The sequence below is a fragment of the Cajanus cajan genome, chromosome 8, assembly GCF_000230855.2.
Source record: "Cajanus cajan strain Asha chromosome 8, NIPB_CcT2T_4, whole genome shotgun sequence".
Lineage (NCBI taxonomy): Eukaryota > Viridiplantae > Streptophyta > Magnoliopsida > Fabales > Fabaceae > Cajanus > Cajanus cajan.
The window spans coordinates 6708802-6735322 of NC_138524.1; the positions used below are offsets into that span (position 1 = coordinate 6708802).

Genomic DNA, 26521 nt, shown 5'->3' on the forward strand with positions numbered 1-26521 from the left:
GTAACGACCTGCTCTCTTTTTCCTTCTTTTTTTAAACCATTATGGCTAACGATGGGAACAAATCTAATCCCTCTTACTCCCTTCACCATTCTGATCATCCTACAATGGCTCTTGTTTCAAAACCTCTTAATGGTGACAATTATTCAACTTGGCGTCGAGCCATTACCATCTCGTTAAATGCAAAATCTAAATTTGGTTTTGTTGATGGAACTCTCAAAGCACCATCTGCCAAAACCAAACCAGAAGACTATGCAACATGGAAAAAATGCAATGATATGGTATTTTCATAGATTCTTAATTCATTGACCCCTGATATTGCAGACAATAATATTTTTTATGATATTGCTCATGAAGTTTGGGAAAATCTTCAAAATCGTTTCTTTCAAAGCAATGCACCACGCATTTTCCAACTCGAGAAAGAGATTGCTTGCCTTACTCAAGATCAACTGACGGTTGCTGCCTACTATACAAAGTTAAAAAAATTGTGGGATGAGTTAGGATCCTACAATGATGTAGTTTGCACATGTGGATCAAACAACAAAAGACGCAAGTTGATGCAATTCCTCATGGGGTTGGACGAATCTTATAGTGTTGTTCGTGGTCAACTCCTTTTGATGATTCCTTTACCTGATGTTTCACAAGCTTATTCTTCCATCATTCAAGAAGAAAAGCAACGAAATTTGGGTACAAGAAGAGAGACTATTGAAGCTTCTGCCATGGTTGTTCAAAAAGAGGAATCAATAGCCCTTGCTGTTCGCCACAAATCTGGTTCATCTTCTCGTCCTAATTCTAATTATCGCAAGCCGCTACATTGTTCCCACTGTGACAGGGATCATCACACAAAAGAGACATGTTGGAAGTTACACGGTTATCCACCTAGACAGTCCAAGCACTCTACAAATAAACACTATCATTCCAAGCCCAACGACAACAATCAATCTTCAGAAAATCATGTTAGAGAGGCCCTAACAACTCATGTTAGAGAGGCCCTAACAACTCATGTTCAACCCATTGTGAATGGATTAACTAAATTGTAACTGCAACAAATTTTGTTTGTTATTCAGGACAGTAGTGGAGCATCTCAATCAGTTTCTCCCAAGGCAAATAATGCCAATCTTTCTTCAGGTTTGTCCGCACCCAAGTTGATAATTGATAGTGGTGCAACAAATCACATAATTTCGTCTCCATCTTTGCTTGTCAACAGTAAAGAAAACACCTCCTTACCACCAGTTGTTATGCCAAATGGAGATCAGGCTCCAATTCTTTCTATTGGAAATTTACCTTTGAGTCCTATAATTTATTTGAAGAATGTGCTTGGGGTGCCATCTTGTAAGGTGGATTTGATGTCTGTGAATCGAGTCACAAGAGATTTAAATTATTCAGTAACTTTTTTTCCTCAATCGTGTGTTTTGCAGGATTTGATGACGGGGACGACAATTGGTTTGGGTGAACAACAAGATGGACTCTATTACTTGGTTGCAATGAATAAGTCACACAATCATGTCCAGTTAATTCATACCATCAAATCTGCCTATACTTCCAACCCTTCTAGTATCTTGTGGCATAGACGTATAGGACACTTATCCTATTCTAGATTAGACTTTTTGGCAAAAAAATTCCTACATTTCTGTTTGGAGAAAAATAATAATTGTAATATTTGTGCTCTTGCAAGACAAACTAGGCTTCCTTTTCCGGCTAGTTCAATTTCTTCTGTTAAGCCTTTTGAATTAATCCACTGCGATATTTGGGAACCGTTCAAAGTTTCTTCCCTTTCTGGTGCAAAGTATTTTTTGACTATGGTGGATGACTTCTCTCGTTTTACTTGGGTTTTTTTTCATGCATCATAAGAACGAGACACAAAATTTTTTAACCCATTTTTTCTCTTTTGTGAAAACTCTATTTAATACTACTATAGCAAATATTCGAGTTGACAATGGAAAAGAATTCTTTTCAATGCGAGAATTTTTTAAACAACAGGGCACTATTTACCAACATTCTTGCATTTATACACCTCAACAAAATGGGGTGGTCGAGCGAAAACATAGACATATCCTTGAGTTAGCCCGAGCTTTCCGTTTTCAATCTCATCTCCCTCTACACTTTTGGGCAGAATGTGTCTCTACTGTTGTTCATGTAATTAATAGGTTACCCACACCTATACTTTCTCGTCAAACTCCTTTCGAAAAAATTTATGGAAAAATTCCCTCTTATTCCCACCTAAGAGTTTTTGGATGCGTAGCCTATGCTACAAATGTTCATGTGTCTCATAAGTTTGCTCCTCGAGCCACTCAATGTATTTTTCTTGGTTATCCCGTTGGTTAGAAAGCATACAAATTGTATAACATCGATTCTCATCAAGTCTTCACTAGTCGTGATGTTATTTTCCACGAAGATATTTTTCCCTACGAATCCATCTCTTCTTCTCCACCTAAAAAAGATTTTGTCATACCTGTTGTTGTCCCAGATTCATCACCCATCCAGCCAACACATGCAGAATCTGCCCCTACCATCCCTCCAACAATTCCTTTGCGTTGTTCTCAAAGAACTCATGTTCGCCCTATAGCCCTGAATGACTATGTTTGTAATCAAGTAAGTTCTCCCGAATCATTGTCATTCGTCATCTTTTCCAAGTCAAGGTACCCGATACCCTATTTGCAATTTTACCTCTTATGATCGTTACTCACCACAACATAGATCCTTTATTGCTACTATTACTAATGATGTTGAACCTACATGTTATGAACAAGCTGCCTCGCACTCTCATTGGAAAATAGCAATGCAATCTGAATTGGCTGCTTTAGAGGCCAACAACACTTGGTTCCTCACACCCCTTCCTCCGGGAAAGCAAGCTATCGGTTGTCATTGGGTATACAAAATCAAGCGCAACTTCGATGGTTCTTTTGAACGCTATAAAGCGCGATTAGTAGCAAAAGGTTACACACAAGTTGAAGGTATTGATTACCATGATACTTTTTCACTGACTGCTAAAATGGTCACAATACGTTGTTTATTAGCTTTGGTAGCCGCTCAAAATTGGCCACTTCATCAACTTGATGTCAACAACGCTTTTCTTCACGGAGATCTCTTTGAAGAAATTTATATGTCTCTTCCTCCTGGTTTTCAATGACAGGAGGAGAATCTTGTGTGTCGTCTTAACAAATCCTTATATGGATTAAAACAAGCCTCTCGTCAATGGTTTGCCAAGTTCTCTACAGCTATTCAAGGTGCTGGATTTATTCAGTCCAAATCAGATTACTCATTGTTTACATGTAAGAAAGACAAATCATTTACTGCCTTATTGATCTATGTTGATGACTGTTGAGATTTCCGTTGAAGTACTTTTGTTATAATTGTAAATCAGTTTGATTCAATCAACGGTCTCAAACACGGCAAGTATATCGACCGTTCAAGTAGTAAAAATATCGTATCCACAGGGATTAAAAGGTAATATAAGCATTTATTGACTATTCGTGACTAAAGAATAATTCCAATTTCATAGTTTGTGCAGTGAATTCAAAGTTGTGACTATTGGAATGAAAGCTGTAAATAAATATTGTTTTGTGAGTGAAAAAGGTAAGGAATGGTATTGTGGTATTGTGAGGTTGTGGGGGTCAGATTTCACCAAACATAACACTAATGTATCCTTAATCTCTTGTTGAATTCATTGCTTAGTCAACCCAAGAGTTTACTCAAACCTAATCCCTTAGAGAAAGAACCTAGGTGCGGATATTGAATATCAATCCCTTGAGTACCCAATATCTACACCCGCATTACGGGCTAGGGTTTAAGACTACTAATGGGTCAAGCTCTATCCCTAGATACAATCACCACTAGGCATATGTTTCAGAACTAGTTTCAAAGGTTATTTTCCAATACCCATGGAACCTTAAATCATGCAAAGGGTGATCAATCCAAAGCAAGCATTAAGAATAGAAACAAACATAACAAAGAATAAAACAACATGTATATATATCATTAAAACCGTAAAGATTACAATAGAGTACGTTGGTTACATCTATCCCCACAAAAATTGGGTGAAACCACTCACAACAATGAGGGCAAATACAAAATAGAGATGGAAGAGGAAGTGAAAAACCGAAGGAAAGATCCGCACACGGACGATCCCAAGCCCTGGGAATCCCTTCCGCAGCTCCTAGAGGCACCCAATGTGAGAATGGGGGTTTCTCCCCCGAAAATGGCTTCAAATACGGGCCAGGGAGATCAGATTAGGGTTTCGCGCCCGGCGTGTAAGTCTTCGCGCCCGGCGCGTACTCTTTTGTGCACTTTCTGCCTCAGTGTAAGCCCGGCGCAATTTCTTTTTACGCCCGGCGCGATGTCTTCCAGAGAGTTTCAAGCACTCTCTGTCTCGACCACGCCCGGCGTGTGTATTCTCTCGCCCGGCGCCATGGCTTCCAGGCTCTGTTCTTCTCAAGCCTGGCGTGAGTCATCTTGCGCCTGGCGCAATTTCTTCTCTGCTCCTTAGCCTCTTTAGTTTCCAATCCTATGGATCTTCAATCCTCAAGTCCCTAGCTCAATACCTGCACAAAAAATGAGGTGTATTAAGGTATTGTTAGCTAAATTTGGGTTAGTTATATCTGCACACAAAATGAACCAAAAAGAGAACAATTATATTGCAATGGTTCAGAGGATGAGTGGAATTCGTTCAATAAGTCTCATCCAAAAAGAGGTAAAATTGAGACTTAACAATGACATCATCATAACCGGTAATGATCCCAACACCATAGCTGTTCTTAAACTTTTTTTGCATAATCAATTCCATATTAAAGATTTAGGTGGCTTAAAGTATTTTTTGGGCATGAAGGTTTCTCGGTCAAAGAAAGGTATATTTATTTCGCAAAGAAAATATGTTATAGAGATTCTAAAAAGATGGAGGATGTTTGCGAGCTAAGCTTGTGAATTTTTCCATGGAGCAAAATGTAAAATTGTCAGATGAAAGAGATTTATTGAAAGATCCATCCTCATATAGGCGACTTGTAGGACGCCTGATTTATTTGATTGTTACCCGTCCATATATCACTTACTCAGTGCACATATTGAGTAGATTCATGCATGCTCCTCGTAAACCTCATATGGAAGCTGCCATGCGAATATTGCGGTATCTAAAGAACAATCCAGGTCAAGGTTTATTTTTCTCTTCCCAAAATGATCTATCTTTGCGTGTTTTCTGCGATTCCGATTGGGGAGGTTGCCTAATATCAAGAAAATCAACTACAGGTTATTGTGTATTCTTGGGATCATCACTAATTTCTTGGAGAATAGAGAGATAGAAGACAGTTTCTCTATCATCAGCTGAAGCTGAATATAGAGCTATGACAGGTGCATGTTGTGAGTTGTCTTGGCTACGATCACTATTGAAGGATTTAGAGATATTGCACTCAAAGGCAGCATTGTTGTATTGTGATAATAAAGCAGCTCTTCACATTGCGTCTGATTCGGTATTTCATGAAAGAACCCGACACATAGAGATAGATTACCATTTTATTCGTGAAAAAATTCAAGATGGCTCAGTTGCAACGGAGTATGTTCCTTTAGCGGAACAAATTGCCGACGTGTTTACTAAACTATTAGGGAAGGAAGCTTTTCTTACAATGAAGAGCAAGTTGGGAGTTCATGACATTCAGTCTCCATCTTGAGGGGGAGTGTTAGGAAAGATAATTGTATCCTATGATTTTTACTAAAAATATGGAAACTATAATATCAGAATAGCTTAATTATAGGAACAGAATCATCAACTTAATTATAGGAACATAATCATCAAATTGGAGATACATATTTGTGTATATATTACCTTTGTAATAAAATTACAACCCAATTATTCCCTATTTCTCTTTTATTTTACATAATCTGAAGAACAATACAAATATTTACTAGTATAGTTTTTATATTAATAAATTTAATAAAACATCTACTTACATTTGATATAAATATTTCTTTTAGATATTGATATCAACATCAACGACTAAGAGAGTATATCAAACGAGTTTTTTTTTCCCTTTACATCATAGACTGATGAGAATTATTAACTACATTTTTGTTTTACATTTACAAAATTCTAAGACAAGCAGAAAGATTAAATTACTCGTTGCATGGTTATATTCTAAAGTTTCTCCTCGTACTCCCCAAAAAGTTAAACGGTAGGCTTTAGATAATTTAGATTAGTTTTAGGTCATTTCAAAGATGATTTGTCATCTATGATATCCAACTATATTTATGTACTATCCGTACTGCCATGCCGAGCTCGAGCTCGGTATCACAGTGTGGAATAACCTCGGGCACGCATTGGGAGATCTCGGCCTAAGCGAGATCCGCAATCTAATCAGATCATAACTGATCTCGGAGATCTCGCTCCAGATGAGATCCGCAATCTAATCAGATCATAACTGATCTCGGAGATCTCGTTCAAGATGAGATCCGCAATCTAATCATATCATAACTGATCTCGGGGATCTCGCTCCAGACGAGATCTACTATCTAATCAGATCATAACAGATCTCAGGCCCAAGGCCCAACACAACCCTAATTCACACAAAGGTACGTGCATTATTTATACGAGACTCATACTCCCACAAAGACTAACTTTGGCATCGAAGTCTCTTTTGCAGGTACCACCTCCATCTTGGAGCAACCAACGTACCCATGAAGGAGGCTCACCGATCTTACCAGGCGCCTAATGTACTATCCGTACTGCCATGCCGAGCTCGAGCTCGGTATCACAGCGTGGAATAACCTCGGGCACGCACTGGGAGATCTCGGCCTAAGCGAGATCCGCAATCTAATCAGATCATAACTGATCTCGGGGATCTCGCTCTAGACGAGATCTACTATCTAATCAGATCATAACAGATCTCAGGCCCAAGGCCCAACACAACCCTAATTCACACAAAGGTACGTGCATTATTTATACGAGACTCATACTCCCACAAAGACTAACTTTGGCATCGGAGTCTCTTTTGCAGGTACCACTCCCATCTTGGAGCAACCAACGTACCCGTGAATGAGGCTCACCGATCTTACCAGGCGGATCAGCTTTACAGCAGATTTCCGGTAAGAACAATTTATATTACTATTTCAAGTTTTTTTTTTCTTTTTCTGACACCAATATTACTAGTTTAAGTTAAGCACTTAAATTTATATTACTAGTTTTCTTTTAGATGGAAATATGCCACATAAATTCTTATCCACATAATTTGTCATCACACATTAAATAATATCAAATTAAAGATACTCCATGCTAATGCTAAATACTCCGGTCTAAATGTATTTCTTAAAAACAAAAAAAAAAACGTTGTAATAATCAATGTTTAAATTAAATTTATTATAACCCCAAGCGTGTGGTTCAGTCGTAGGGATTGATCCACGCTTAAGCAAGGTCAGAGGTTCGAATCCTGCCTTGTGTATGCAGCCGCGTTAAATCTTGGGGCCAGCTATCCCATTCTTTGAGGTGCCGAAGAGATTATCAGCGGTGGATACTCCAGGAACGAAAAAAAAAAATTAAATTTATTACATGAAATTGAAACAATCATTATTATATTATAATGTAGAAATAATTATCAACGTAAATGACAAGAGTGGCATTTTGCGTGTCTGCGGGTGCTGTTGTCATTGATAAAGATGAAGATCGTTGAGTAACAGATGGACGGACAATAACGTCGCGATCAACAAATCTGGACCGTCCACGTAGCGACCCAAGGTCTGAGAATCAGGTTCGGTTCCGGTCCCTCTTCCAAACCAACGATCTGCCACTGCGACAAACGAGACTCGGAAATTTAACGAAGGAGCATTCCATGGAAATCGGCGACGAACAAAACGAAGATCAATAACAATCTCAGAGCCTCAAAATTCGTTACATCAACTTTCGCTTCCACTCCTAATCTCCCAACCTGACACTTGCGTTTTTCTTTCAGGTCAACTTTCGAAGCTGATCGTTTAAAACATTTCGGATCGAATTAACGATTAGTCGCACTGCTATTGCTTTCGATTATTGCTGGCGTCTTTAAAGGAGAATCGCTCGTTGTATATTCAATTATTCATTCATTGTGTTGTTTCTAATTTTGATATCGTAGTGGTTTTAAGCTTTACAAATTATAATGCTAATCCGTGGTTTTTCAATCCAGGTTTTTGGTTTTGTCGTTTAGGGCGTGTATGTTTCGCCTTTTTTTTTTTAAACTATTTAAATATTTTTTTGTTGTTATATGCTTTATTGCTTCAAATTTCCATTTTAACAAGTTTTGTGGACAGTTCAGTTTAATGTAGATTTTAATTAGAATGCATTTACATTATGAATGTTTTTTAACTGTCATTTAATTATAAATTGTTATGTAAGTTTGTTAGTTTTTATAATTGCTTTAAAAATTATACATGAGACGAGTTGCATTGGTTCATAGAGTAAAATGGAAATTAAACTCTTTCATGTATAGGATTTGTGTCGACTGTTGAGTTGCGTTGCAGCTATGCAGATGTAGGCTCTGTACCTTGTGATAAAAACCTGCAATAATTTATTGTTCTCGTTCACTTTGAAGTGTGGGAAATAGTTTCACTTTGAAGGCATTTTATTTGAGATTAATTGTTGCATCTGAAACTGAACGTGCTTTTTTGTTTTGTTGTTTGCTAGAAACTGAAATGCCTTCAGTTTACTTGGGAGATAGGGTGGATAGTTCTAACTCGAGCATGAGCTCTAATTCTAAAGAAAGCAGTGTTGTTGTCACTGGGAAGAAAACATACAAAAAACTTCTGGTTGCATCACGGCCTAAAGGCTTTGCTCAGAAAAATTATGAACACCTTGTGTCATTAACCCATGGTAACTTTGGAAGCAGCACTGTGGGTCGTGTCACTCTTTTTTTACTCAAAGTTGCTGCATTAGAGACCGTCAGAAGATTCTCCAAGAGTAAATGTCCGATTGTATGGCGAGGTCTGCAAGGTCTTCAAATTCTTGTCTATCCACCGTTCAAATGGATTCAGAAGTGGGCACTCTTCAGGGGTTTGGTGAAAAGCATGCAGGTTTGTGATTATTAATTTCTGAAGGTTTTATGAAAAATATAATTGAATATCATTTTAAACTCTAAATTCTAAATTCTAAACCCTAAAGCAGCAGAATATGATGCCTCAGAAAATCATTATCTATAAATGTGAGTTATCTAGGAACATCATTTTGACGTTTTCAGAAATTGGCTCATTTTATCTGTATCAGTACACTTCTGGGAGATCTTTGTTTGGGATTTAAGAAAGCTTTTTATTGGTGGCTTCTATGCATCATGCATGTTTGAAAAGTTTCTCAAAGATAAATTCTTCTTCCTCATTTTTGTTTTATATAAAATGGATCATTATTATCTTCGTAGAGACTATGGACATGGATTTTGTTTTAGGTTATTCATTCTTTTAGTATTCTGTCTTCATTGGCAATCATAAGATGTACCATTTGATATTTCCCAGAGCCCCTTACTATTTAGGTTAAGGAGGATCAAATGAGTGAATTCTCTCTTTCCGGTTTGTTTGTTTGTTTGTTTTTTTTTTTTGTGTACCCCTGGTTCTAATTTGAAAGTTTTGCTATAATCATGAAACAGATAGCTAATAAATTTATCTATTATCAGGCACTTTCGAGACCATTATTAGTCCTTTCGATTGCAACAGTCTTTACTGATCAACTGCAAAGTAGTGATGGAACCTCAGATTGTGTTACTGATTCCAATGATTCTGAACTATCGGCAGAATTATCTCCTGCGCAGGCTAATTTGAATACAAGGTATATGATTTGAAGCTCAATGCTAAGCTTTACCTGTGTTGTTTAACCCTTGTATCCTCTGATTGTAAATACTAGCCTTTATGAGCTAAGAATGGCAACATCTATGTTCTTAAGAACTGTGATGGATGGGTAGATCAGCATTTGTTTATTGAGTTATCATTAACCTTTCTGTCCATAATACATAGAGGGTTGTTTTCTAATGTAGGGTTCTCTGACATTAATCTGCCTGGAAATTTATAAACGTGCAGATTTACCTTTAGCTTCACAAATAATTGATATACAGCTAAAAAAGCCTCGGAGTCATCCCACATTAATCAGATTTATAATGCCATTTGGAGTAATTTTGTTAACGATAGGATTAATGGACTATTTCCTAAGTTTCTAGATGTATTATTCAAATCTGTTTCAGAAATTTATTTGTACTGATGTGAAAACATTATTATATTATTCTGCAGTTCTTAAAATGATTTTTTTTTGTGAGAGTTACTAGAGTGTATTGTATTTATGGGGAATAAGTACTCGTCCTTTTCTTGAGTCCTCGGAAGTGATGGATCTTCAAAATGATGGTTGTCCTTGTACCTGTAAAAGAGACTTTGATATTTAAATTAACAAGTGCTTATAACTTATAATTTCTCAGATTCATCTTGTGTTCTGTAGGTGAAGTAGAAAAATATAAATAGTGGAGGATTTGTTACCATTTGTTTGAAAACATTGAAAAACATTTAAAACCTTTAATTATCATGTAACGGTTAGACGTTATAATTTTGTCTTACCTACCAAGGACCATTCGGATTGACAATGACAACTTCTTCGCATGCCAGATAACATCTTGTGTTTGATGTTTATACCATTTTCCCGGTTTTCCCTCTGTTGGTGCTCATCCTTGGAGTCTAGAATATAATAATGGATCCATAAAAATTTGTGAAAATGGAAGATTAATGATTCTACAACATTGGATAAACCTTCTAGAAAAAAAGACTAGCAGCTTAGTGCTTTGTTTAAAACTTAATGCAGTTTGCAGGATTAATGCATCATGTGTTAGATAAAATTACGTGCACACACGCACAAAGTGAAATGTCTTCTATAATAAAAAGTTTTTTGTTTTCCCATATTTACATATGATGTTTGTGGTCACTCTTTCTTGGAGGTGTTTGCCAAACTTGGTGGTGGTTGCACTTAAATTATGTGTGTCCTGTATTACCCTTGTTTCAACATGAATGATTTGCGAAGTTACTGTACTGTAGTTCTCGGAATATGTAGGGGATGTGTATAGCTATTAGTTAGAGAACTATATTTCCATGAGAGTGAGAAGAGTAAATATTAACCAATCAATCTGTGGATGGCCGAGATTAAAAGTTATGTAAAGTTACATAACTACTTAAAATGTTCATATGACTTTTGTGTTTTAATTTTGATAATTAATTTTAAGATATTAAGATCTAACGACTAACATTGGCACCTAAAAAATATGCCTTTCATTTGAAACATATTTGGTTCTTTTTTTGTTCAAAACTATTGTTATCAGAGGCCTTTGATATATTTCTCAAAAAGTAATGTGGGATATTGATGTTTATTGAGCCAAAATAAATATTTGTGAACACCATTGATATCATTTAAAAATGAGCACTTTTGATAAAATTGAACTTTCGATTGATCAGTAAAGTGCCAAACATGTGAAGGCTTGACCCAAATCTATTTTAGTCTTTGAATGGTAATACATGTTATACACATGAATCTCCAAAGCAATAACTTTGTTCTGTAACTAGGCTTGCCATGAATGAAGTGTTTTTTTATGATCTACGGGTTTTTCAGAATAAATTTAAAATTATTTTTGGAGCTTTTCATGTCTTGAATTCTCTTATGCAGCTTCTTTGGTTCTTACTAATATTTTTCTTTCCTTTTACAGTCCTTGTGAGATAGCTCCTGAAGTTTTAGAATATGAAAACTGGTTGACTCTACTCAAGAAAGAGCTGGAAAAACAAGGGATTAGTTTGCCAGAAAGGTATTAAATGAATTAAAAATACTAAGACATGTTTCTCTCATAACTCCATTTCAAAACCAGGCTATTTGATGTTCCTACAACAATTACAGTTGTTTTGTAGTTTTCATTGATATTGATAATGTAGATTCTACCCCTTTCTCTTGTTTCTGGAATAAAAGGGTGGCACAAGATATTTATAATTTATCAGGAATTCCACAGTTGTATTTTGTCTATTTTCACATAGTTTAACATATTAAATAACGGTTATATGTTTTTAGCCCCTGCAAAATAAACAAGTTTTGATTTTAGTTTTTGCAAAAAAATTTCTTTATTTTTCATCATCAAAAATTTAGAACTATTGTTTTTAGTCTCTACTATTATATGACTATTTTTGTCGATTTATGTGTTTATCAAGAGATTAAGTGAGTATCTTAAGTGTTATTCACAATTGTTAGTAATATCATATTAGTGCATAACATCTCTAGAATTTTTTATAGATCTTTAAAACAAATATTATTATTTACTTTAAAATGATCAATGATCATTAATTACCAAAAATAGTGATTTTAGATTTTAAAGAGATGAAAAACAAACAAAAGTATTTTAGAATGATCAAAATCAAAATTTACTTATTTTACAATGAACAAAAACAATGTTAACATATTTTATAAGGAAAATAAATAAATAATTTTTTTACTGGAACTAAAAAACTTATTTAAGCCTATTAAATAATCATTATTAACTATTAAGTGAATAACATTCAATGTAATCACTTTGGATATTCGTCACCAACTTCTGAATTTCATAATTATGCAACAATTAACAGATAGTAATAGATAATCCAGCTTTCTATAATGATTGCCAATTGTTAATGTATTCTCATTTTGATCTTGTGTATTATTGTGTTTCTTGGGGCAAGTTTTGAAATCCTGGCCAGAGCAGCCTTATTAGATAGCAATAGCATATTTACTTGCATATTTCTTGGTTTCTCCTGTTGCAGCGGACCATGATTTAGTAGTGTTTATGCAGAATCAATGATGATGAACTCCACAGATTTTACACAGCTTCTAATAACGACTTTTCATGCTTCTTTACTTCAATCAAGAAGACAATACGCTGGCGGGAAAGTTACAGATTTCTTTCAGTAGAAGAGCTGGAGGTGTGGTCAAATATGGTGTTCTGGCATGGATCTGATTTGTTGCACAGACCTTGCCTCATTGTAAGGCTTGGGATAGCTTGTAGCTCCTTGGCGTCTGAAGATAGACACCAATTTGCTCAGGCTGTTGGTATGTTTTTCTTTTGGACATGCAGTATTTCTCTTACCATTAGCTCTCATATTTTCTTTATTTTAAGACAGCAATACAACCCCCCCCCCTCTCTCTCCCTTCTGTCTATTGGACATAATTAACTAGTTTCTTAGCTAATCTGTTTCATGCTTTAGTTTAGTGGTAACCAATGGTCTATACCTCAGTATCACAGGTAGAATATGGAGTCTTGCACTTGCTTGATGCAGACAACCCTCAAATTACAGTATTGGTGGACTGTGAAGGGTTATCTCCATTGAGAATTCCTATGAAAATGTTAAGATCATGTTCCTCCCTTCTGCAAAATCACTTTCCTAATCGTCTTGGTGGTTTGTTTATCATCCGACTTCCAGCAATTGTTCGTGTTATTGCCCAGACTTTTCTTCAGGTAAACTCTCCTTTCCATTTATTTAGCCTAAAATAACTAAAAACGTGGCAAGATGGAAGGTAGTCGTGAAGTTGGTGTTCATATATTGGCTATTCGATCAGGTGCCTGAATAAATGCAATTTCACTTATCCTTTAAGTGCCTCAAATCAAGATAAAGTTTCTTAGCCAAAAGTGAAACTTTTGCTTATTTCTTACTAAAAATATCACTATAAAATTTTTTGCTTTCTTTAAATAAACTAATTTAAAACTTTGAATCATAGGTTTTAAAGCCAACTACTAGGAAGAAGTTGAAATTAGGGGGGGAGAGATATCAGAAGGTACTTTATGACAATTTGCCCACGCTACCATCATATCTTGGAGGCTGCTGCACTTGCATGAGATGTTCTAAAATGGGCAACTGGGATATGCTACAAAATCATGCGACTGGAACCAGCAGGATTGATAGGGTGGAGGATATCATTGACAATGAGGGTTTGCCATCACTGCATTCATCTAATGAATTAGATGGCCGCCAAATCAGCAATTCTGACCAGATGTTGAAAACTGCTATCATAAGTATTCTCATATTTTGGGTTTTCATAGCTCTTGGTGCTGGAATTTACAACCCTGGTAGTCGACAATTATCTCCGTAACCTAAGATTGGCCAAATTAGTTTTATTCTCTTGTTGAATAAAATTTTAGAGTACACGTCTAGTTAGATTGTGTTTCTGAATTTGGAGCTGGTGTTATCCAAAGTTCCGAACAGTAAATGTCCACTGTTTCAGATTCTTCAGATTAGATCTCCGGTTATGGCTTGAACAGCTGCATTGTATAATCGTTTTTGGGTTTTATAAATTTTGTTGTCCAAAACTCCAAATAGAATCATATCAGAGATTTCATGTTGCCGCAGAAAATTGCTTCTAGTTATTGTTTGATCCTCTAAAGTGAATGTAGTAATGAAGAATGCAGGTGACCCTTGACAGCACTTGCATCAAAATTTGACAACTTTATTATTTCTAATCTAAGTAGGTGGTAGTACGGGGTATTGTGTTTATCAATCCAACTAAAATCAAAATTAAATAGAGAGAAGTTTTCAATTAAACATCAATTCAAGTGATTCAATTTGGCTGGTAGGAATTATTGTTGTTCAAAATTGAATTTATCATGTTTTATAAACACCTTTATTGATTTAAAATTAAACTAACTAATTACTTAAAATCCAATCAACAGAGAACGAATCACATCAGTCCACTTTTTATGTTGATGTTAGAGAACTCAATTAACTTGGGTTGCCAATAAATTAATCTAGTTTAAATCAATTTCGGATTAATAAATCTTATATTTTTAATTAATTCTATCGTAAATTTAAATTTAATTTCAATGATATTATTTACTTTAGTAATTGTTACATTTAATATCAGTTATAATTAAATACATAATAAATAAAGTTAACACTAAATTAATGGTATGAGGAAATTTATCTTTGAATAATTTTAAAAATTAATAATTGTCGGTTATAATTAGAATTAAAAAAACTGTTTATAATTAGAATAAGATGTAGTATAATTGAAGAAAGAAAAGAAAAAGAGAGAGAGAAAGCGCGCATACAAAACACCAATTAGTGTAAATTACACTCTTTGAATCCATTAGATTCACAACATTCAACACAAAGGGGAGAAGAGAGTTCCTCTGAATGTGTAAATTCGTGCTTTACATATTTATAATTGCAAAATTCTATAAAATATTTTTTCAAAAAGTTATTGAAAATGCAATTTCATTAACTTTAATATTTGGTGGTAAACTTATATATATATAGTTTTTAATTTATGAAATCTTACGGTGTTCTTCTTTATTATATATTTTATAAAATTTACCTTCTATTATAAGTAATAAGTAGATTGTATGATATAGTTCTATAGATAAAATAATACCTCTAGTTACAGTTTCATGTCTTTGATAAAGAAGAAGAAATGTCAAACATTTTGAACTAGCAATTTTTAATATATGCGTAGATTAAAAATATTACACACTTTAACTTTTTTTCTTCTAATATTAGTATTTTTTTAGGAAAAAATAATTTACTTAAAAAGTCTAAAAAAAATTAATTGTTTTTAATTGTATCTTTATTTTAATTAATTTTTTTTGGGATCGTTGCTATAAATGAGTGAGAGAAATATAATATTTTCATTAATTTTTTTTTAAATAAGAAAGTTTTATCATTTATTAAATAGAAAAAGTCACAAAATTTCCCGATACTCAAACAAACAAAATCTTATTACATTTTATTTATTATTATTTTATTTTTTATAAAATGATTTGAAATATTTAGACTAAATTTTTTATTAAAAAATTAAATTATCCATTTACTAATAACACATTATTTAAGAGAGAAATTTTTAAAAAAATAAAATTCATACATTATTCTCTCCATTTTTATTGTTTGATGTTTAAGTTTATGAACAATAATTAAAAAAATAATTAATTTTTTAATTTTTTAAAGTATTTATTATTTATTTTTCTGTTATATTCTTTAAGTGATTAGGAAAAAAAAATAGATACATTAAAGTGAATAAACACACTGTCCACTAAATATACATTAATTATCAAAGATAAAAATAAAAAACTAATAAATTATTAATTTTAAAAAATAATTAAAAAAATATATAAAAAAAATATTGTCAAAACTATTATAAAAAAATGAAGAGAGCACTTTATTTTTATTGATTTAAAATATTGACCATTTCAAGACACTTGGATTGATATGATACTGTAATAACTGCCTTTTAACTTTAGGGTACGTAATCTATCTCTGACTCACTGGGGAATCAACTATGACTTATCCAATACTCTGAAATCAGTAACAGAGAGTACAGACAGACAGCTCTGTTCTCATCCAAGTTTGAAAGTAAAGTCAAATTCCCTTAATTTGTGTCTAACAGCGTAATTAATTAACCTCACTCCTCACTTACAACACGTAACAATGCTTTCTAGTATCACCTTCTCGTATCCTTAAAAAATCAAAACCACCCAAATCCTACTCCTACTCCACCTCTATCGTCATTTTTTCTTTTTCTGTTTCCAACAGGTAGTATTTAACAACTCTGTACAAGTTTTGATTTTTGGGTGTTTGCTTTTTTCAAAGTTTGGTATGATGCCATCTTATTGTTTTCGTGTCCTTGCTGTTGCCTAGGAACTGTCATCATGCTTTTTAACTTTCCGTGACTTTGAAGGATCCCAAAATTATTTTTTTACTTGTTTATTGGTTGATTGGTTCTTTTTCAATGGAATTGAGTAATTCAAAATTAAAATCTAATTTGGTGTTTGGTGGAAATTTTTGAAGTTCGGGATCTTCTTTCTTCTATAAATTGTTTTCTGATCATGGATCGTTTAGATCAGATCTGTGATTTGGGGTTTTAGATTTGTGTGTCTTTGCTTAAGTTCACTATCAGGTCCATTGTTATACTCTCTCTTTCTCTTATGTATGTTATTGAATTGTCTGTTAGTGTTACTATCTCCTTGGCCATCTACTCGGTTTTTATTAGATTTGATTTTATAAAATTTATTGACTCAATGCATGTGTTCTGGACTCATAATGTGACCGTTTTGGAAATTGTTTCAGGATTTGAGTTTCAGAGGTTTTGATAATGGCAACAAATTCTTCAAATGGAGATCATCAAAAAGCAACAAAGCAACCTCCCTTGCCGTCTCCCTTGAGATTTTCCAAGTTCTTTCAGGTGAAGTCTCGCGTAGCATTCTCATGTTATTCTGTCATTCTGATTGTCGCCATTTTAGTTTTTATTTCAATGCTCACTCTTGTCAAAATATATGCTATGATTGCATTCTCGTGTTTACTTTTCAGCTCCTGGTGCCAATTGGTCTACTAAAATAATTTGCCCCTTTGATTGTTACTACATTTCATTTTATATATTCTCTTGCACAACTTAGTTTAAGTCATGTGGAATATGTGCATAAAACATCATATTACACTTCATTATCAAGAGAATACTGACTACCTGAACAATGTTCTTGCCAGGATCTCTTCTTTTACATGATACTTTTTGTCTTTCCTTATGTGAACTCTTGGTTTTACAATGTTGCTTTCATTTCTGACAACAGTCCAATATGAGAATTCTGGTTACTGGAGGAGCTGGGTTTATTGGCTCTCACCTAGTTGACAGATTGATGGAAAATGAAAAAAATGAGGTTAGCATGGCTTATATAATTCTGTTCATAGTTTTGAAGTTTATTAGTTATTCGACATGTGCAATAAAACTTGGGAACAACATGTGACACTATGTTTGTTTAATCAGGTCATTGTTGCTGACAACTTCTTCACCGGATCTAAAGACAACCTTAAAAAGTGGATTGGCCATCCAAGATTTGAGCTAATTCGTCATGGTATAATTTTATTATTTTCTTTTTTGCAATTGTCCATGTAGGGTGCAATTTGTGGTTAAAATTTCTTTCCTGTCTTCCCACCTTTTACTATGTGTTTGGCCTCTTAATTTAGTTCTCTACATTGTGATTGATCTTCAAGACTGTGAAGGATCATACAACAGAAGCTTGTTGGTCCTTGATATTGTGAAAAATAAATTTTTGTCCCCAACTTTCACAATTGGCATTATGAGTCAATTTGGTCCCTAACATTATAGATCAATCAACTTAGTCCTTGAATTTAACAATTATCATTCAATTTAGTCCTAAATTTTGTTGACCAAATTAACTGATGTACAATAAAGTCAGGGCTAAATTGACTGATGTGCACCAAAGTCTGGGACCAAAATGACTATAGTTGTCAAATTCAAATATCAAATCAGTAGATCCTTAAAACTAGGGCCTAAAATGACTTGTAATTTTAGGGAATTATTTGACGGATTATTCTCAATGTTTCTAAATCAGTCACCAAACATAGAGCAGCCAGCTGCATCATGTTGTGTTGAACAACATGAATGATGATGTTATCATGTGCAAAGTTTTTCTTTATTTCTAGATGTGTTTCAATTTAATTAAAATGCATATACTTTTCTTTCCCCGAACAGATGTCACAGAGCAATTGTTGATTGAGGTTGATCAAATCTATCATCTTGCATGCCCTGCTTCTCCAATTTTCTATAAGTACAATCCTGTAAAGGTGGGGTTCTTAAGAGTCTACTTTTTGTATTTCTGTCCTTTACCATGGTTGTCACTCAGCTGTCTACATGACTTATTTCTTGCACACAAGTAGCTCGAATTTCCCCCAATCTGCCCCCTTCCCCCCTGGTCTATTGCAGATTTAAAATTAGAATTTCATATATATTGTTATGATGTTTCCAATTGTTATTATTTCTAGTAATTCAGACTGTTTATGACCTTTTCGTTGGTCTATTGTTCTCTATCTAGTGAATCTTGAGAAATGATCTAACAATTAAAGTAAAAACTCCACAGACAATAAAGACAAATGTGATTGGAACGCTGAACATGCTTGGGCTTGCTAAGCGTGTGGGAGCAAGGTTATCTCTTTTTCTAAAAAAAGTTTATAATTGAAACCATTACCATCTGTTGATTTTACAAATTTGTAATTTTGATTGACAGGATTTTGCTTACATCTACTTCAGAAGTATATGGGGACCCTCTTGTGCATCCACAACCAGAAAGCTATTGGGGCAATGTTAACCCTATTGGTACATACACTTCTCATTCTCAATCCAAACTTGTGTATCAAATATCAATGGCATCATAGTGGGGCCAATGCTAATTTAGCTGAATTCATCATAATGTATACCTGGTGTTTAATTTTCACACTTCAAAGTGGTTTGTCATTTTGAACATGCATTTGTTAATGAACATGATCTGAAAGCTGCAAATATATGATCTCTTTGAATTATATTTTGATAATATCCATGTCGTTTATATACCAAACTTGTAGGAATTTAGAATGATCCATGTCGTGCATGCTATACTGACCTTTTATCATGACCCAGTAAAATTGCTTGGGGGTGGGTTAAAAAAACATTTTTCCCAATGTTTTGGGCTCATGATGTGAGGTGCTCCACTGCTCCTCAATTACTTGTTTATTGATATTGTATTAGGTTTTGATACGGTAAACCAAACAGTATGTTATGCTGAAACTTGTGAGGATATGGCCTAAATATAAAAATATGTGTGCACAGGAGTTCGGAGTTGTTATGATGAGGGCAAGCGTGTTGCAGAAACTTTGATGTTTGATTATCATAGGCAGCATGGAATTGGTAATTCCTTTTCTTTTTCCTCTTTCTGTCGATGGTGACATTTTCTAATTAATTGAGGGCTCAAACAGTACAAGTTTTGCACTGCCATTAACTAATAACTCTGATTTTTTTTTCTTTATATTTTTATCTCAGAAATACGCATTGCAAGAATCTTTAACACATACGGACCACGCATGAATATTGATGATGGGCGTGTTGTCAGCAACTTCATTGCTCAAGCAATTCGGTAAAACAGCTATGCTGATAAATAATTTTGTGACTTTATATATCTCAACTCTCAAGAAACATTGATGCACGTCTGTAATCAAGTTACTTACTTTATTTCAAGTGCACTAATGAGAAACCCAAGCTCTATAACTGTATGAATTATGTGCTTGTTGAGCCTGCTGTTTATTTGCTAGGTTGATTCAAATACCTTGATTTAGTTGACTAATCATACATATTTTTTTTATCATTTCAAGTTGGACTCTATTTGTTTCTTCTCATATAATTTTTTTGTGTTATAGTGGTGAACCCTTAACTGTCCAAGTTCCAGGAACTCAAACCCGCAGTTTCTGCTATGTCTCTGACATGGTATATATCATACATGTTTCCTATTTGTGTGTTATCTTAAGTACTAGGTGTGATTGACTACGATTATACATTTGAAATCTATTAGGTTGATGGACTTATACGTCTAATGGAAGGGGAAAACACTGGTCCAATCAACATTGGGAACCCAGGTTATATTACAACTGAGACACTTGAGCTCTGATTTTTCTGCCTAATACTAATGTGTTGGTACTTTATTTTTCCAGGTGAATTTACAATGATTGAACTTGCCGAGAATGTGAAGGAGGTTAGTTGTAACTTGCAAACCATTTCAATTCTTGGAGAATCCCTACACCCCTCTCGTGTTAATCTAGTTATATTTTAACTGCAAGCTTTGAGCAAAAGTATGAACAAAGAAACTCCTTGATAACAAATTATGGACATGTTTTCATGAGAGGGACTGTGTATGTGCAATGCAATATACAATTAACAAAGTAATGTGGGAGAAAAACATGTGTTTTAATAATGTAGCTTTTGGTGAAAAAGTTGTAGTTGGTTAATCCTGTGTATGGTTTTGCAGCTTATTAATCCAGGAGTGGAGATAAAGATGGTTGAGAACACTCCTGACGATCCTCGTCAGAGAAAACCAGACATAACAAAAGCAAAGGAATTGCTGGGCTGGGAGCCAAAGGTCAAGTTGCGTGATGGCCTTCCTCTTATGGAAGAGGATTTCCGTTTGAGGCTTGGGGTTCCCAAGAACAACTAAGCTTGTTTTCACTCCTTCTCTTCATATCACAATAAACATTTTGATAGTAGTTGGGATGAATCTATTAGTTTTAAAAAGACATTTTTATATTGAAAGCTATGGAGAGGAAGGTTAAAACGCTCAGCCAGGAAAACCAACTTGAACTTGCTCTTCAATGGGTACAATATGATTGCTTCTCCACCCAACTTCCCTTGGAAATGCTATTTTTGTGTTGAGTTGAATTTTTTTGATTAAAAACTAGCTGTTTGAAGTTCTCTTTCAACTTTCTTTATCCATTGTAAGCCAGGGTAGGTGTGTCTTAAAGGTGTTGTATGTACCGAAATACAAATTCAGATTGTTGGGTGGATTCAGCTTTGGATTTGAGTATATTTGAATCTCCTTTAGAAATAAAGTTATAATGGTCTGTTATGAATGTCAAATAGGTTCTACTGAGAATCTGTTTGTTATTTTGTTAATTGAGATCTATTATTACAAATTTATCGCTGTGTAAATTATGTACACAACCAAAACAAAGAGGTCCGGTCAAGTAAGATGAATATAACGGTTGTTGGTTGTAAACTAATAATTGGATATGATTTAATGATAAAATGGGGGGAAAATATTGCACGACGATATACATATGTCTACTGTTACCAAAAATAAATAAATAATAATACATATGCCTGTTTTCAATTTAATTTTTGTGGCATTTAGTTCGTACGGATCAAAATCAATATAAACAACCAACAAAACTCAAGTTAGAAGAGTAGAAGATAGTTTTGTTGTTTGAGTATTAGAATCTTGTATGGAAAAGAAAACTAATATGAGAAGTAAAATTTACTTTTAGTAATCTTTACACTACTACAGGAATTGGTCCTTATTTATTGACTAATGAATATCTTTAGTACACATACGCGAAATATAAAATCTGTAAAAGAACAAGCTAATTGAGAGAATAAGAAGAGTTAAAGTTTCATTGTGGATTAATTTTTTGTTCTTCGTCGAAATTGAGGTATTTTAATCATAACATTATTAAATCTAAAATGGTTTCCGATATTTTTTCTGTCTTTTATAGAATAATCATGTCATTAAATTCAAATATTTTTTATTTATTATAAAATAAATTTTTTACGTTTAATTATTAATTATTCTAATTAAGCACAATTTTTTTTAATGATTATTGGCGATATAATAGTCTCCCGAGTATGGACATTCAAATTCAAATTCAATTTATTATGATTATAAGAAATATACCTCTAAATCATAGTGTCATTAAATATTTGTCAACAATTTATTTTTATCTTTTGACATCTCATTTAATGATAATATTAATTAATGTTAAGAATCTTATCTTATTTTAATATTACTAAATTTAGAATAGTATCCAATTTATTCTGTAACTTTTTTATAGAGATAATTATGTCATTATACATATTAAATTTAAACATCTCTTATTAGTTATAAACAAATTTATTAGCATCTAATAATTTTAGTATGTCAATTAAACAGGAAAATAATTTTACTAATTAATTGCAATATAATGCTTTTATTATGGAGATTAAAATTCTGATATGATGTTTGAACATAAGGATACCAATAGTTTTAAAAAGAAAATTCAAACAACCCCGTGCATGGCACAAGTCATCCAACTAGTCTTCATAAACTTAATAATATGTTTGGGTAAAAGAAAAGAGCTATGTGAAAGTTAAAATACGAGTGCCGTTTGATAAGGGAAAATTGAGGAGCAGTGTAAAGATATTATTGTGAGATCCATAAAAAAGGCTTTTTTAAAATGAGGGAAAGTGTAGGAAAGTTAGTAAATAATAATAATAATAAATAAATAAATATAATAATTAAAATATATATATTTATATCTAAAAATAAATTTATTTATGAATATTATATTATTTATTTTTTTAAAAATAATGTTACTATAATAAATATTTATTATGTTTAAATAAAATAATTTATAAAAGTATATTTTTTAAAATATATATTTATATTTATTTTTTATAAAAAAATAAACTTCTACAATATTTTCCTCTTACTTAAAAACTTTTATTTCTACTTTATTGTTTTATACTTCTCTTTTCTGCTTTTCTCTTTTTTCCCTTCACTTCTTTTCTCTTTACCAAAAACAGTATAAGTTTTTTGAATTTACTATAAAACTAATTATTCATTCAAGACTTATTTTGTTTAGGGAGGGTTTGGTAAAGACATTCTTTTAATTTTCTTGAAAATTTTGGGTTGGAAATGTTAAAATTCCTATATGTTTGATATAAAATTTTTTAAAATTATATATAATAATCGTCTTTTAATTAGTTTTCCACTAAAACTTTTTCAATGATGGGAATCTAATATTAATCCTATATAATTTTAATATTTTAGAATAAATTATCAATAAATAAAATAATATTATGCTACAATATAAAATATTAATCATAAATATAAATATAATTTTATATGTTTAAAAATATTTATTTATACAAATTTTAAATATAATATTTATTTGTATATATATTTTATTATAAATTTTAATTATATATAATAGATATTAAACTTATACATTATACAAGCTTAAAAAAGTATTTTCTATAAAAAGGAAAAGCTTTTTTTATATATATATAATTATATCTCTCATTCTTAAGAATATTTTTGACAAACCAAACATACTTATGATATTCTTAGCAAACATGTTTCTTAAAAAGAATTTAATAATCATTTATTGTTAATATAACAAATTTTACACCATAAACTAATCAAAAATCACTATTAATGTAACTTTTAAAGTACTTGTTATAAAAGTCAACAAACATATTATACATGATACTTTGTGATTAAATGAGTGTAAAATTATTTTACACCGATATACGATAATATATAACCCTTTTATAACAGATATAAAAAAGATTTTTAATCTATTCCACTATTACAAATTTAAGTATTCATTAAAGGTTCTTAACCCATGTAATTTAATATTTATGCTCTTGAATTTCTAGTTTAAATATTGAATCTCAATCATAAATAAAGTTTGACATGATTTAGATAAACAACTTTATCCCATATTAATTGTTAAAAATAATTAGCTTTTAAAAGAACATGTGTATATGTTAAAATGTTAGTTATATGAATGATACAATCTTCAAATTTAATTGTAAATAAAAATCGAATTTTATTTTTAGTTTTCACAAATCTTATTAGATTAAAAATATTATTATTGTAGTCACATTATTATCTTCACATGTATATGTAAATAGATATTAATGTTTCGTTGAAATAATATAAAAATGCTATTTTTGTTATAATATTAGTGTAAAAAAAATTATATTAACAATTAATTAGAAATTATTTTGAATGACTTTTAAAATTTTATTACAAAAACAAATAATTTTTTCTATCAATTTTTATATATTAAATGTAAACAACTATCTTACAAGAGAATGATTATAAGAACTATACTATGACAAAAAGATTTTTAAGAATTATTTTAATTTCTTATAAAAATTAATTTTCTATTTATTATATTGTTTATGAATTAAAATTTAATATTTTAAAAATAAATTATCAATAATTAAAAATAATCTTGTGTTATAATATAAATTATTTATCTTAAATTAAAATTATGATTCATATGTCTAAAAATATTTATTTATAAAAATTTAAATATATTTAATATATTCAAATGTAATATTTATTTATATATATAATTTATTATAAAATTGAATTATATATAATAAATATTTAATTTATAAAATACACATGTTAAAATATTAACTTTACTTTTTTTTCAACAATAAGCTAAATGTTCAAACTAAAGTTTTACGTACAATTCATGATTGGATGTGTAATTTTTTTTTTGCGCCGTCAAAACATTATAAGGTAATTTTTAGATACCATTGAGATCGATAAAATACAGAAGCTGAGTTGCTATCCTAATTTAATATACAAGAAAATTTCTTTTAGAAGCTAATTTTTTATCTAAAGACCGTGTTAAATGAAATATTAAAAATCAATTAATAGGGTAAATATAACGATGAGAATTAGAGTAACAAAATTTTAAGTAATATACCTATGATGAATATAAATATATTAAATATAAAATAATTATTATGAATTTGTTCTGGCTTACTACTATAACACAATGAATGTGACTTAGTTGGTATCACATGCTGAATTTATGAAAAATGGATTTAAGTTCAATTTTCAAAAAAAAAAAAAAAATTTGGAGAAAGGTAACAATTTTGAGAAAGAGTTTTCTATACAAATTTTTTATTGTAATGAAATAAAATATTAAATAATTTTTATTTTTTTTTAAATTTGTATTATACATTAAAAATTTTCACAATTAAATGTATAACATAAATTATTTAGAGAAATAAGTAAATTTTTCCTTATATATATATATATATATATATATATATTAATTTTTAAACTCCTTATATCTTTTCCATTTACATCTATTCATAAAACTAAGAAAAAAATGAGATATATAAATTTTTATTTCATAATATAACTTTTAATTTAATATTTTATTTTATTTGATAGTGCATTCAAAACACGTAGTACAATGTATTAATTTGGAATTATTTGACATTTAATAATATAAATAATTGATATATTAAATATAATTTGTATTAATGAATTTAGTTAATAATAATTATAAATTCTTATTAATTTTTGCAATTTGACCAACTTTTTATACTCAATCAAATTTTTAATAAATATACTTTTTTAAAATATAAATTATATTTTAAATATATGATAAAATTTATATTATGATGCAATATTAGTTTTAATTATTGATAACTTATTTCAAATGCACTAACATAAAATAAAAATAAAATAAATGAACAGTTAAAATAAATTTTTTAGTAAGTGTAGTTTTTAAAAAATGGTGGAAAAATAAAGAGTAGTTTCAGAAGTGATTATAGGAACAAATTTGTCTTAAAAAAATTGTGTATATCAACTGAAGTAATCTTCTTTTATTAATAGTATATATTAAAATTTAGTTTATAAGTAAATATAATAATAAAATAGATAATTTAAAAAAAATTACTTAAAATACTATTATCGAATAAGAAAATTTTCTAAAAATAATTTCATTAAAAAATAATTTATTACAACATAATCGTTTATATTTAATATATAAAAATTATCATACAAGCTAAAATATTATTAGTTTGTGTATTAATTTGGACTTTTATATTTCCTCTAAATTCTAATTAAATTTTATTTGTTGTTAAGAAAATATCATATTTATTAAAAAAAATCAATTTAAAGTGTAAAATCAATCCACAAATTTTTTTAAGGATAATATTTTTTTAAAATTTATGGTGTTAGAAGAAAAAAAAATTAAAGGATGAGATTTATGCTGTTGATTTTTTTTTTTTAAGGATGCTATTGAATTTATAATTGCAGAACATCAAAATCTAAAGTGAATAAAGTAAATAAAATTTAAACCAATCCACAAACAAACATGATGGTGAAGTTGAGAGACAGCAACAACAAACTGAGATAATATATTGATTCTGTTAAGCGCTTTTGTCCCGAACTTCACTTGAGCTCATGCAGGACACGTGGCACTAATCTCGTGCCTGTAGTACAAT

The 26521-nt window shown here is 31.4% G+C and overlaps 3 protein-coding genes across 6 annotated transcripts; all 3 read left to right on the forward strand.

The window, feature by feature from the left end:
- Positions 1-41: 41 nt before the first annotated feature.
- LOC145950780 (uncharacterized) lies at positions 42-5654 on the forward strand. The gene is made up of 10 exons (XM_083062505.1): positions 42-267; positions 322-953; positions 1065-1334; positions 1416-1569; positions 2465-2636; positions 2695-2992; positions 3131-3269; positions 4788-4841; positions 5047-5235; positions 5338-5654. The coding sequence occupies exons 1-10, from the start codon at positions 42-44 to the stop codon at positions 5652-5654; spliced, it is 2451 nt and encodes an 816-aa protein (XP_082918631.1).
- Positions 5655-7589: 1935 nt separating this feature from the next.
- On the forward strand, positions 7590-14326 carry LOC109798940 (phosphatidylinositol/phosphatidylcholine transfer protein SFH10). Of its 2 annotated transcripts, none has more exons than XM_029271283.2 (7): positions 7590-8034; positions 8633-9018; positions 9609-9760; positions 11667-11762; positions 12771-13027; positions 13213-13433; positions 13694-14326. In XM_029271283.2, the coding sequence occupies exons 2-7, from the start codon at positions 8641-8643 to the stop codon at positions 14063-14065; spliced, it is 1476 nt and encodes a 491-aa protein (XP_029127116.2). In that variant the 5' UTR covers positions 7590-8034; positions 8633-8640; the 3' UTR covers positions 14066-14326. The 2 variants fall into 2 exon arrangements, with proteins under 2 accessions (XP_029127116.2, XP_020214971.2); XM_020359382.3 differs by having other exon boundaries at positions 7591-7925.
- A 1866-nt stretch (positions 14327-16192) lies between these two features.
- Positions 16193-21391, forward strand: LOC109798439 (UDP-glucuronic acid decarboxylase 6). Of its 3 annotated transcripts, none has more exons than XM_020358724.3 (13): positions 16193-16317; positions 17032-17146; positions 17529-17615; positions 17723-17810; positions 18452-18543; positions 18837-18901; positions 18984-19072; positions 19562-19639; positions 19772-19865; positions 20146-20212; positions 20298-20361; positions 20437-20477; positions 20751-21391. In XM_020358724.3, exons 2-13 carry the CDS (start codon positions 17057-17059, stop codon positions 20934-20936), a joined length of 1041 nt encoding a protein of 346 aa, XP_020214313.1. In that variant the 5' UTR covers positions 16193-16317; positions 17032-17056; the 3' UTR covers positions 20937-21391. The 3 variants fall into 3 exon arrangements, with proteins under 3 accessions (XP_020214313.1, XP_020214311.1, XP_020214312.1); XM_020358722.3 differs by lacking the exon at positions 16193-16317 and adding an exon at positions 16325-16497; XM_020358723.3 differs by lacking the exon at positions 16193-16317 and adding an exon at positions 16705-16861.
- The last annotated feature ends 5130 nt before the right edge of the window (positions 21392-26521 follow it).

Coding starts and splice junctions, on each gene's coding strand:
- LOC145950780 (XM_083062505.1), top strand. CDS start 42: ATGGCTAACGATGGGAACAAATCTAATCCCTCTTACTCCCTTCACCAT. Junction 268..321: donor CTATGCAACATGGAAAAAAT/GCAATGATATGG, acceptor CTGATATTGCAG/ACAATAATATTTTTTATGAT. Junction 2,993..3,130: donor TTTCACTGACTGCTAAAATG/GTCACAATACGT, acceptor TTTCAATGACAG/GAGGAGAATCTTGTGTGTCG.
- LOC109798439 (XM_020358724.3), top strand. CDS start 17,057: ATGGCAACAAATTCTTCAAATGGAGATCATCAAAAAGCAACAAAGCAA. Junction 17,616..17,722: donor TGGAAAATGAAAAAAATGAG/GTTAGCATGGCT, acceptor TTGTTTAATCAG/GTCATTGTTGCTGACAACTT. Junction 18,544..18,836: donor ATAAGTACAATCCTGTAAAG/GTGGGGTTCTTA, acceptor AAAACTCCACAG/ACAATAAAGACAAATGTGAT.
- LOC109798940 (XM_029271283.2), top strand. CDS start 8,641: ATGCCTTCAGTTTACTTGGGAGATAGGGTGGATAGTTCTAACTCGAGC. Junction 11,763..12,770: donor GGGATTAGTTTGCCAGAAAG/GTATTAAATGAA, acceptor GTGTTTATGCAG/AATCAATGATGATGAACTCC. Junction 13,028..13,212: donor CCAATTTGCTCAGGCTGTTG/GTATGTTTTTCT, acceptor TCTATACCTCAG/TATCACAGGTAGAATATGGA.